The sequence below is a fragment of the Anomalospiza imberbis genome, chromosome 5, assembly GCF_031753505.1.
Source record: "Anomalospiza imberbis isolate Cuckoo-Finch-1a 21T00152 chromosome 5, ASM3175350v1, whole genome shotgun sequence".
Classification (NCBI taxonomy): domain Eukaryota; kingdom Metazoa; phylum Chordata; class Aves; order Passeriformes; family Viduidae; genus Anomalospiza; species Anomalospiza imberbis.
In genome coordinates this window covers 43,211,035-43,224,205 of record NC_089685.1, presented here as the reverse complement: position 1 = coordinate 43,224,205, position 13,171 = coordinate 43,211,035, and the positions used below count along the sequence as shown (strand labels likewise).

Below are 13,171 nucleotides of genomic sequence, written 5' to 3'. Positions count from 1 at the left end.
TTAGCAGTCAGAATTGATAATGTTTTTCAACAAGAATATGACCTGCTATCAACCCTGATAGAAAACTGGAACATGTTCAGCAGCAAAAATTCTCTAACAAATATGTGAGCCAGAGCACTGGGGTGTTACTTTGTTTTGTTTTAGTTTTGGTCAAGTGTCACAACTGTAAGAGATTCTTATCACAGCATGACCACTTTTAGGCTGCCACCCTCCTTTAGGGAAAGCATAGTTGTGTAATTAGAGAAGAAAAAAAGATGTGTTACCTACCTTGGCAGTCTCTGTCTGAGCTTGTAGCAAGAAGACTGCAATGCACTGCTGATACCTGTTCTCATGCTGAATTAGAAAAGCATTTCGCAGGCTGAAGACTGTGGAAAATGTAAAGAAGTGATATAAATGCACCTCATACAACTGACAGTCCAATTTTATATCACATTGATTATGATCAAAGAAATGATACATGTAAGCATCTTTTCAGGTTTCTAAAAGGGCAATTGCACCCTCACCCTCACAGGGTGAGTTAATTTTGTTGTGTAGGAAGCTTTCTTATTCCAAAATGTTAGTTCTACTTGCGTTTGTTTTATTTTTAATTGCTTCATCATGGTGCAGCTAAGGTGCTTTTGAGTCTACCTGAGGATCATTAAGAAATATTTCCATTCAAACTGGCCTAAATAATAACTGAAGCTAGAGAAAAGCAAATATCAAAAATTAAAAGGAGAGGTCCCATTTTATTTAAGTAAGTCTGTATGATGGCTGGCGCATGGGGAAGTGGCTGCACTCAGGCTAGTGCTGGCTTTGGGTTCTCCCTGGGCATGTGCCTGAGCTGGTGCTCCCGGGGATGCCCTGGCTGGCTGCCAGAAGCCAGGCATGTTGCCTCTGTTTCCTGCCAGACTTTTGTTCCTGAGGGTGACTGTGAGCGTCATGTAGTGCGTTTCTCTGCAAGGAGACAAAGTGACACCAATGTCACACATCTGGAATAAAGGGAGAGCTTAAGTTGGCTAGTGATTTTCTAATCAGAAAGTATGTTGCTGCTTACAACCTTCAGAGCTGGGTTCCTACTATTGTATTTACATGTAAAGTTGCATCTCATATTTGCAGATAGTTCTGCTTTTAGGGTACCTTCCTGGTGTTATGAACACACCATTTTATCTTCTATCCCTTCACTAATGCATAGAAGGCTTTGGACAAGAATTATCCTACATAATTATCAGCCTCCTGCCTGCTGTCAAAAGGGTATTTCTAGGATATTGCAACATATATTTTTTCTAGTATTTGCATTGAGCTTTGTTTATTTTCAAAGTGATGTCAACTCTCAGCAAACTAACAGAAGCAAAAGTACTTGCTAGATCAAAAATCAGGATTTAATTTTTGATTACTGTGATAGATCACATGACCTTTCTGAGAGCATGCTAACTAATCTTTTAGTGCCACCAGTAATAAAAAGTCTCTTTAAGAGCGCAGATATATTGGCAACGTTCCCCAAGGTCACACATTCCAGACAATATTAAAAATTTTTCTTTCTCCTGCAAAGGGATGCTTTCTGTTGACACTGGAATGTTGGCTTGTTGTTTTACTCAGAATGGTGTGAATCTGAACTACAATCTCCAATAGTAATTTTTCTCACTGTTTTTATTGTACCTCACCCCAAGGGGTCCTCTCTTAGGATGGGGCTTCCAAGGTGTTATAAGACTACAAGTGAGTATCAGAGACTGCCATGGCTACAGCTGTAATAAAGTTGTTAAGAAAATATGGGAGAGGAGTCAAGCAATGAGGCCGAGGGTGCAGGGAAGGGTCATAACCAGTGGACAGAGCCTAGGCACAAGTCAGCTTTTTCTATTCTAATGATTGCAGCTGGATCACAGAGATAGACTGTGGTTAGGAATCTCTATGGGAAATGCTGGTTTGGGAAAAAAAAAAACCAAAAATATTATTTCCATCTCCATTATGATTTTTATTGCCAATCTATTAGGTGAAAACTGGAGGGGTGGCTGCACTGCCTTCTCCAGCACCCAGGAACTGTTGACCTTGCATTCAGCCTGGGCTTACATGGGATGTGGGGCTGCCCTCCCCTCCACCCTGCAGGCAAGAGGTATCTGATACATTTTCTCCATTTCTGCTGGTTTGGTAGGGTTACTAATTAGGCAGGCAGGCAGTGCCTGGAACATGTTTTGAAAAAAGGTTATTATTCTTTGTGTTCTTCCCCTTATCTTGTCTTTAGTAATTTGCCTTTTATTGCCTACCTTTATATCCTCTCAGCATTGATGCTGAATGCTAAATAGTCTGGGTGAATGTATTTCAAAGTTATCATAAATTTTACAGACTCTAGATTTACTTTCCTTATCTATTGCTTTCTCACAGAGCTCTCTCCCTAAGCTTTTCCTCTCAGTCTTTAAGATTAGGATGACCCTGGAGCCCAGAGATTTGTATTTCTTTTCATTCTCTTTGATATAGGAGGCTTCTGTGATCTTGGCAGTGTTAGATTGAATCAATGGATCCTTAAGGCTAGAAAAGACCCTCAAAATCATGGAGTCCAGCCTTTGACTGAACACCACCATGTCAGCTAGACCACAGCACTAAGTGCCACCTCCAGTCATTTCTTGAGCACTTCCTGGGGTGCTGACTCCACCACCTCCCTGGCCAGACTATTCCAATCCTTAATCACCCTTTTGGTGAAATTATTCTGGTGTCCAACCTGAACCTCTCCTGGTGCAGCTTAGGGCCATTTCCTTTGGTGCCATCACTGCATGCCTGGGAGTAGAGGCCATCTCCCACCTGGCTACAGCCTCTTTTCAAGTGGTTGTAGGGAGTGATGATGTCACCCCTTTTCTCCAGGCTAAACATCCCCAGATTTCTCAGCCACTCCTTCTAGGACTTACTCTTGAGACCCTTCCCAAGCTTCACTGCTCCTCTCTGGACACACTCTGGATTTTCAATGTACTTTTTGTAGAGTGGCCTGGAACTGGACACAGAATTTGAGGTGTGGTCTCACCAGTGCCAAGTACAGGTCTCTTCCCTAGTTGGGCTGGCCACATTATTGCTCCTACAGGCCAGGATACCATTGGGCTGCTTGGCCACCTGGGCACATGCTGGCTCATGTTCATCTGGCTGTCAACCAGCATCCCCAAGTCCTTCTCTGGGCTGCTTCCCAGACACTCTTCCCCAAGCTCATAATGCTACATGGTGGTGGTGTGACTGAAGTGCAGTACACGGCACTTCGCCTTACCAAATCTGATGCAGTTGGCCTCGGCCCATCGATGCAGCCTGTCTAGATCCCTCTGCAGAGCTTTCCTACCTCCCAGTGGATCAACTCTCCCACCCAAATTAATGCCATCTATAAGGCTTCCCACACTCCCCTCATCCAGGTCTTTTGTAAAGGTGTTAAACAGGACTAGCACCAATACTGAGCCCTGGGGAACTTCACAAGTGACTGGCCACCAACTGGATGTGGCACTATTCACCACCAAGGTGACGCATGTGAGAGCCTGCTGCTCTCAGACCAAGGGGAGGCCTGATGGTGCATGCCTGTTCCCTGACCCAAAATCTGATTTTGGTGACTTCAGGAACCTTGTTTTGTCAGGGTAAGGCTGGTCACTCTCTGTGGCAGTCAGCCCTCCTTCACTCCACACCCAGCTGCACAGCAGCAGGGATAGGAGGCGTATTCCCCAGTGATGCGTTTGGATGTCTGAAAGCAAGGAAGCATTGATGTATGCTGGGTGATTTCCATCCTCTCAAGAGCTGGTGGAGATGTGAGTAGGAGCAGTAGCAGGATGTAAATCTCCTCTCCAGCCTCCTTGAGAATGGCTGCTGTGTATGTGGGAAGACACCCAGGAGAACAATGTAGTGGTGCAGCTGAAAAAATGCTGCGTAACTAGTATGGAACTGAAAATGTTCTTGGGGTGAACTGAAAGATGCTTGGGGTTTGAGAGAGCATATAAGGACAGTTAGGACAAGGGAACACCTGGCTTGTGAGAAGGAGGAGTCATTGGAGTCTTGATACCTCCTTTGGGGAGAATGGATAGTATGTGACAGTCACTGGTGTGTGTGTGAGTCACTGCTGGCAGCAGGGGGCTGCGGGCTATGAAGTCTGAGGCAGCAGCCCAGACATGCCTCCCAGCAGGAGCAGAGCTGTGAAGCCAGGCAGTGCTGAGGCACCAGTGTTTGCACTCCGGGCATCTGGGTGTGGTTTGTGGGCAAACAGCAGCTTGTCCTTATGCTACCACACACACAGTTCCTTGACATGCTGTTTATGAAGGCATTCGAGTGCTTGCAGGCACATACCTGTAACTTGGATGGGTTCAACATTTTTCAGTACGAGTCTGTCTAGTGGGATGGGCTGGTCTAGGACTGTGCAAAATCCCCCCTCTCTTATGAAGGACTGCAGCTCAGGAGTGAGGGAAGGACAGACAGGAATTAAATTGGTGTCTGAGCCTCCATATTTCTGGGAATAGAAAATGAAGCTGGTTAGCAGGTTGTCTGCCATCTGCTCATGAGGTATAGGCACTAAACAACTCCAAATTATGGGTTTTCTCTTATCAAAGATACACAGACAGCTTCTTTGCCTGAGGAATCTTAGAAAAACTGACTGGTACCTGGAGATCTTCAGCAATGTCACACTTTGCATTAAAAAACGACAAAAGAAACACAATACAAGTCCACAAGCAGAAGACAGTCATAAGCGTTCCAGAAGTATTTTCCCCCTTTCCCTCTTTATTTTAATAGCAGGGCTTTTTTCCTTTCCTTGGGTGTAAGTTTCCTTATCTCCCCTCCTGCATATGCACAAGACAGAATTCCTGGAGCTCCAGATGAGTAGCAGCCCTTCACAGAAGGTTCACCAAGACATGTCTGTGGGACAACCCTCAAAGAGATTTGCCTGAGGGTACCAGGTCCCTTGAATTTCTGCTTCCTTTACCAGCCCCGTTGCTAAGGGATGGTGCTGCGATTCTAAAACCTTTCACTGCATGCTTTCTCTATCTCCTTTCTCTCTAAAGCAGAACACCTGCTTCTTAAAAAAAAAGCCCAAAAAACCTAGGAGATTATCACAGGTTCATTTAGACTCAGTTTACATCAGTTTCATAAACTTAATTACCTAAATGCACTCCTATACTGAAGCTTTAGGAATTTCAGGTCATCTGATTCTTCTGTGGGTGTCTAAATACAGATATTTATTATCTATAGAACTCTATAGAATCATTCATCAAGAAACATTTTCTTAAAAGGAGTCATTATATCTCATTTTTAAACTTGGGTAAATCAAGGCAAAGAGAGGACAACAAGCAGTATAGCCAATCTTCCATCATTTTAGCCTTTCTCTGTTTTTTTTCCTTTTAATTTTTTCTTCTTTCCAGCAGTTCTGATATCTCTGGGATAAAAAATTCTCAGGTTGCAGGGACCATTACAAAAAGTCTTACATTCCTGAAACTTTTCTGAGCTTTAGGAGTCCAGCACATCAGAACAACATCAGGAAGATATTAAGGTCTTTTAATGTAAATTCTGCCAGTAATAGTGCTCCTGTACCATACTGAGCCTAGAAGCAGGCTTTTGAATCAGTGTTATGGTTTGCTAGTCACATAAGGAAGTATCAGCTGTTCTTCATGCTGATTAGTCGTCTTGTATTTTTATCATTAAATCAATCTTCCAAAGTATGCTCAAAAGCCATCCAAAAGTTAAAAAATGCAACAACTGCAACCATGTGTATCTCTAGACAATATTACCTTTTTGTTACGTTTAATTTTGGTAATTAGTAGGAAATCATCAAATAAAAAGAGGTAGACATCAAGGAGTCTTGTGCTTTCTGAGAAGGAAAACAAAAAATCAGTTTTATGGTGTGATTATTTTAAGGAATTGCTACTACTAAGATGAGGCACATCTAATGAATCACTGCACCTTACAGAATGCTTTTAACAAAGCAGCCTTGTTTCCAGTATAGTTCACAGCTACTCTTTCTCCAATCTGCATTCTCAAATGCACTAAATAATATTTTCAGTCATTTTGGCTACTAAATTTGTACCTTGTAGCAGCTACGTCATTCTGACATAACAACTACTTGCTTGCCAGGAAAAAGGACAATAAACAATCTTATAGACCATCATCCTATTGGCAGCTTGGCTGTATCTCAGTCTCTCTCTGATAAACTATGCAGTTGCTTTTTCTTTCCTGCACCTGCCCAAATGCTGTTGCAGAGGTTCATTCTGGACCTACCATAACAATGTATAATTCTGTTAAGCTATATCTGGACACCAGGAGATTCCGAGACTTTACCTGCTAGCATCAGCTTCCCTTCATAAAGGAGAAGTCTGTTCGCTGAAGACAAAATGTTTTCACTGCTGTTTTCTTTTAAGTTTTGCTTCAAACACTTGACCCAAAAAAAAAAGAGAGAAAGAATGGGCTAATCATGCATAAATGGATGATGAACTGGGAAGCAACCAGCAGCTAGACAAGATGAGCATTTTTGTGTTTGTGCCTCAGGCTAAGTACATCACACAGCTGATAACTGAGCATGCCTGTGTTTCTTCAGCAGTGCTATTGCTTAAATGTGTTTATGCTTTTGCAATGTTAAGCTGGGTTTTACTTTTCCAATTTGAGTTTAATAGTGTTTGGGGCCCGGTTTGTATGTGAACAGACATAATCCTTGAGATGAGATCCACTTGATGTTACTCCACTATGGAGTGCTGCTTAAAGTCTTTCTGGCTAACAGGGTAGCTACGGCAAAAATGTGCACACCCAGGTATCCTGTGTAATTTTTTGTAATGCAATTTAAGTGTAAATGGGAAGTTCTTTGGCTCAGCTTGAGAAGTGAAAGAGGCAAATAATTTCTGCTTTATTGAATGCTGGTAATACTTACATCTATCCCATTTCCTTCTGTCCCTTAAAAGCAAATATGGCAGAGTCCTCCTGGACTGTATCGTTGCCCTCTCTTGGATGCTGAGAGCAACCCGTGCTGCCATCCAAGGCATTGTGTGTGTTCAGCTACTGCACTTGCAGTGCCCAGGCTACAACTGCTCCTGTTAGAGCAGAGCCATCCCCACTAACTAGAATACAGACAACCAGCCAACTTTAGACCACACTATGAAGACAGATAAGAAACTAAACCCTCCTCTAGGAAAAAAAAAAAAGTCCTTTAAAATCTGCTTACCTCTGGGACAAAGAACCTTTTGTCACGATCCCAGACCTGAGGCCAAATTATGACCTCTTGCAGCTGCCTGAACTTCTGAAAGTTGTCCAACCACTTGACTTTACCTTCCAGATCCCCTGAAATGTGTTGAAATGTGTGAAACATCAGTTACTTTTAGGGCTGGCAAAAGCAGTCCTGTTTCTAGAAGATGCTGAATACTGATTTTCTCCAGTGAAAGCTGAAGTACCTCACATGTGAGGCCCCAGATGAAATCTTGAGCTCACTGTAAAAAATGTCTAAACTCTACTTAGATCAGCAGGGACAGAATTTCAATTCATGCATTCAAAGATGCTTAAATTCACTGCTAAATGAAAAAGTTGTGTTTACTAATCTGTCTGGGGAACAGGACATCATGTAAAACTCAATTAAACTGTAATCTTCAAAATGTCTTCAAAAAAAGTCCTGCCATTCTAAACTCTCTGGTATGGTGAGAGAAAAATAATTTTCATTATATACAGCCTGATAAAGACAGACTGTTGAAATGAATGAGAATTAATTTCAGAGGAAGTGTTGCCAGAAGTGACTGCAGTAGGGGGTCACTCAAAATGTGAAAAATGGGGACTGTATCTTTGCTGATTCAAGGCCATTATGGGAAAAGCTTTAATGGACCTGCAACTAAAATTTCAAGTATTCGATGGAGTGATATTGCAGATAATGGTTTCAGACACATACCTCCCCACCAGAAGGGGAGTTCTTGGACTAGAACTATTCCTTATGTAACTGGTTCATTGATCAAAAAATGAAGGCACATCTTTGTCAATGTCTGTGAGTCAAGAAGGGTCACCCTTCTAGCTTTGGTTTGTTTAATCCAGAGGTGTTTAATTTCTGGAAGGACCTATTTATTCTGCCAGTAATACTCTACAAACATCCCATGGTCTTTTGGGGCCACACCTAAAACTGCTGTCATTATATATGTTAAATATATAAATATTATATATATTTAAAAAAAATCAGGGAAAAAAATAATATCTGGACCAGCCACTTGTTTTCCACAATAGCCAGAGAAAATCTGTAGCCAAGATAACTTTACATAGTAGGACCCTGGCATTAGTGAAAGGTCACGGACATAATATTCCCCTTGTGAGTGCAAATTTATCCTATTAAGGATCAGCCCTAAAAAATCCTCCTTTGACATAAATCCAACTGAAAGACTTCTTTGTTTGAGATCTTTCTTGATATGGTCCAATTTGAGATCTGCTTTTAATTTTTTGCCTGTCACTGCAGATGATTCTAGGAAAATACAAGTGACTCACTGATTTGGGAGTCCTGTGACATTGCTCAGAGAGGCTTTGACAGCACAAGGTGGCCCAAATAATTCCCTACAGAATGAGGGTCAGGACTGTAGGAAGGCACACACATCCTTGTTGCTTTTCTGTGGAGACACTTGACCAATTCACACTTGAACGAACATGTACAAAAAAGCCACATAGCTTTCTAATTTGTAACTGCATACTTGACTTTTAACCTTTGTTACTTACTTATAGACTTTTCCACCTTCTCTTTAAGTGATTGGATAAAACTTTTCTCTGTTTCGTCAGTGCTCCTCTTCCAGATGTTATTGAGGAGGAGGGGATACCGCGTAAGTCGATGTAGAGGAGCAACCAGCAACTCTGGCAGATGCAACCTTTTGCACTGTTCATTTTGTTCACACCACTGCTGAAGACAAAGAAAATGTGCCTTAGGCTTCAGCTTCCTCCTGGCTAGGAGGTAGCAAACAGTTTTCTGCATCATTAGCTGACTGTAACAAGACAGGGACTAATGAAAGATGAGTGTCTCACTCAGTGAGAACAAGGTCAGTATAAAGTCTCTTGTCATAGTTTAACCCAGCAAGTATCTAAACCACACAGCCACTCATTCACTCTTTACTCCCTCCTGTGGGATGGGGAAGAGAAATGGAAAATAAAAAAAATCAGGTTTGTAGTTTGAGATAAAGACAGTTTAATAGAATAGAAACAGAATGGAAAAAACAACAGAACATACAAAACAAGTGGTGCACAATGCTCACCACCCACTGGTCCATGCCTAGCCAGTCCCAGAGCAGAGGCCCCTCCAGCCAGCTTTCCCTCTAGTTTATATACTGAGCATGACACCATATGGTATGGAATACCCCTTGGGTCAGTTTGGGTCACCTGTTGTGGCTGTGTCACCTCCCAACTTCTTGTGCCCACCAGACTCCTTGCTGGTGGTGGTAAGAGACAGAAGAGTCCTTGACTTAATGCAAACCGCTTAGCAACAAGTAAACATCAGTGTGATATCAAGATTACTCTCATCTTAAGTGCAAACCATATCACTATACCAGCTACTAGGAACAAAATTAACACTATCCCAGCCAAGCCAAGGACAGCTCTCTACAGAGGGAATTGCATTGCCCCTCCAGATTCAGTTTCTGCATTGCTGCTTACCATTCCAGATGCTGTAGTCATGCTGTCATATCAAGTAGGGCTCTTATTTAGCTGCTGTTTTAGTTTTATCAGGAAGACCAGAGAAAATTAACCTGAGTTAGGTTTGTAAGCCACTTTATATTTTGGGGTCACTGCTACTGGGGAACTTGCCACTGGGGAACATTTTTCCTAGGTGTGAATATATGAAATCTTCATCAGGGAGCAAGTAATGTGAAACTCTAAGGTCCAAGCTGCAGAACTTGTTTGCCACAAAAAGATATCCTTCCAGTTTTGGGCTAGCTGTGAGAAAAGCCCACTACTTCAGGTTTCTCTTTCTAAACCTGTAATGTTGAAGATTAATCTTAAGTATTTACAGGGTACACTGGTCTGCTAGTGATGCCAGAAAGAGGAGAGCCTGAGATCCCCACCACTGCACTGGCTGATGTCAGCAAAGACAAAACCTGCTGTAGTACTGCAACTTGATAAAGAGTCCACTGATTGCTCTTTCCAGCCTTAGAGGGAGGTAAATTCTCCCTTACTGGTAGTGTTTTGATGCCTAAGTAAAACATTTCAAATTGATTTTTGTGTTGTTTTTTTTTTTTTTTTCTCCTGTAACCATTTCACTTTGTTAAGTTGGAGGTCACTGAGTCAAGAGATTATGTGTGAAATACGTGAAAGAGGCTAGTAGTTTTTATTTTCTGCCTGCAAAAAGACAGCCCAGCTCTCCCCGCCCCCCAATCTGTTCTAAATTACAAGTAGGACTTTCACACATGCAGGTGAACATACACTCAGAAGGGTGACTTCCCATAGCTGATAGGCTCTGCAGTTCAAAAAATCCATGTGAAATGCTGTCTACACAGTTTTGCTTCTAATGAACATCCCTTGTTTGCTGTTAAAATCTTGTCATAAGGTAGGAAGACTGAAGACAACAACAACAACATCACTTTACCTTCAGGTAGATGCCAAAATCTTCTCTCTGTCTCAATTTTTCCAAGTAGAAGACAGCAGAGGTATAATTAAGGCAATAAATCTGATGTGTCTGGCAGAGGTCACCCTGGAAAAACTGCAGAAAAGGTTTGGAAATTTATCAAGAAAGAAAAATATAATGACAAAGGGAGAAACAGGGGGTTTGGGTTTGTAATGTGCATTTTATATGAGATTTCCTTGTACCTAGGAAGGAAAGAGGGAATTAAAAAAGTAGAGGGCAGTTTAAACAGCAATAGAACTGTAAAGTAGTAAAAATACCACAACAATGTTTCAGTAATGCATGGGAGTAGAGTTTTAACGGATCTGCAGAGGTGTGACACAGACTTTGTTCTCATTAGAAATAAATGATGTGAAATTCATATGGAAGTTGAAGATGAAACCCACTATTTCTGAAACAGCTTTGATGACTTCATGTATCATGGTATCTTATATCTGAGTATGCTCTTAGAAATAACAGGATAGCCTCATTTACGTTGGAGATGTTGAATGTCATGCATGATAAAATGCAGCTTTGTCTGGGACTTTGTCTACACAAACATTATCAATAAGAATGCCTGAAATCAGAGGTCACAGGGGCAAGAAACCAAGCTCTAGCCTGAATTTCTCTGTTAAAAATCTTAACACTGAGGTAGAGTCTTCTAGTATTTCCCAGAAGTTTTCTAATGGCCTCTACTGCTAGGGAAGGTTCTGGTCAATCAACTGATTTTCTATCTTCATTAATATTTCCAGCTTTACAGGCATTGGGAAGTTGAGCAGGAATTAGAGCTCCTGTAGACTGCTGTTCAGGCAACTGCCTTGTTTACCACACAGACTGACCAAAAGGGTGGCAAGGTTGGCAGTGTTAGGACAGCTGTGGCTGCATCTCTCTCTTGCTTAACAACAGACACAGGCCAAAGTGTCATTTCAGTGTCAATGAGCTCTTAATTAAACAATTACAAACACTTGTGGGTCTGGTCTATGATGTAAAGGAGGATCAGTGTGAAGGAGTGGAAGGAGGCAGTGATGGGGCTGGGGTCTGGTTTCAGGGAAACATCTTTCATAGAGGGGGAAGCTTGCCTCTGCCAGTGGAAAAGTCTCCTCAGAGTCTGGGCTGCTGTTCCCCAGGAAGGGAAAATCTTTCCACACTTGATTCCACATACAGAGCACCTTTCCATGACTGCTTCAATCATACCAATGAGTAGAAACAAAAACATCCTTCTAACAGGAGCAACCTGAGGCTGAGACCAAACTGCCCATGACAGATGGCATGGACTTGACTGACCTGGTTGCTCTGGAGCACCTCTATGCCATGATAAATGGTCTGCTGCTTGTATTAAAAGCAAGAATACTTCTAATTGTGTTACCATTCTGAGTACGGAGCTGAAATCCACAGGAGAGTCTGACTTGCTGACGTGCTTCTTCACAGTTTCAAAAAATGTTTTCAGAAAACTGAGACTTATCTAAGTAAGGGGAAAAAAATAAAGATAAATTAGCATCAGTGATCTGAAGTTAAGATTAAAGCAGCTTTTTTTTCCATCCCTGGCCTCTCTAAAGGCTCCAAGTGTAATGGGTGCCTATACCTATCTCTACCATTGCCAGAATTGTCTTCAAAATTATGCCCAGAATGCTTTCTTAGTCAGAAACTAGGACAAATCTATACAAATACCCACTTATGTTGTGATAATGCCTGATGAGAAAAGCTTTGAAACAAGATTAATTAGTCCATTAAACTTTTCTTAGGGTAGCAGCTGTATTTAGCATGTATTGACATTAAAAATGACAATGGGTGAATGGTATCTGCTGGAAAACAATGATTGTGTATGACAGAACTGTGGCAGTTAAGGAAGCCTTCACAGTCTGTGAGGAAGACACCATCTTTCACTCATTTTGGGTTTGTTTCATACAATTGAAGGTGAAGGAAGTATCTATAAAATACTATGAAAACTTACGTATTCTGCATAAGTTAACTTTACATGTTTATATTGGATTCAAAATGCCTACCTTATCGGTCAGATGGGGCTGCAAGCCTGCTCCTAAGCCCACACTTACATCCTGAACACACAAATTTCACTATTCATACTATTTTCACACAAATTCATGACTAGACTAAGCTGCTGACCAAATGTTAGGCCAGAAAAGCACATAAATCTGCTGTGATACTGCTACAGGCTGCTTTATTTGGTGTATTTATGGGGGCAAGGATGCTTATAGGATGATGCTAATTCTTTAATTTTGACCTTTACAATTTTACAGCATACATTTTTTTCATGGATTCAGCCTGCTGGCTAGAGGATATGCATACTGTAAAATGTATGAAAAAAGGCACCAAAGGCATTGGGAGCAGCTTCTTTCTTCTAGATTTAATCAATATTTAAAGTATGCATAACAGATGATCATGTATTATCCTCATCAATAAGGATCAGAAATTAAAGCTAGCCATGTTTTTAAGACAATTCCCTCAAGACATGACCAAGCTCCAGCCAAGCCCAAAGCTAAGTGAAACACAGCAATATATCCCACTCCCTTATTTGAACAAGAACAAGGCAATCAACAACCACACATCTGCTGAGCTCTAGTAGTTGCCTGCATGTACAGTCTGAGTCCACAATAAGCCAAAGGTGAAACCTGTCAGCTAAAAATCTTTTTCCTTGTATCT

At 41.6% G+C, this 13,171-nt stretch overlaps 1 protein-coding gene across 1 annotated transcript in view; it reads right to left on the bottom strand.

Annotated features, from left to right (window-relative positions):
• The window catches only part of PLEKHG7 (pleckstrin homology and RhoGEF domain containing G7), a 35,372-nt gene that overhangs the window by 5,173 nt on the left and 17,028 nt on the right, over positions 1–13,171 (bottom strand). Inside the window, exons 9-16 of the mRNA XM_068190376.1 lie at positions 11,880–11,975; positions 10,499–10,612; positions 8,647–8,821; positions 7,130–7,245; positions 6,256–6,349; positions 5,709–5,788; positions 4,276–4,435; positions 268–365 (exon numbers count right to left, since the gene is read on the bottom strand). Of these exons, the coding sequence (XP_068046477.1) occupies positions 268–365; positions 4,276–4,435; positions 5,709–5,788; positions 6,256–6,349; positions 7,130–7,245; positions 8,647–8,821; positions 10,499–10,612; positions 11,880–11,975 (933 nt within the window). The remainder of the gene's footprint in view (positions 1–267; positions 366–4,275; positions 4,436–5,708; positions 5,789–6,255; positions 6,350–7,129; positions 7,246–8,646; positions 8,822–10,498; positions 10,613–11,879; positions 11,976–13,171) is intronic.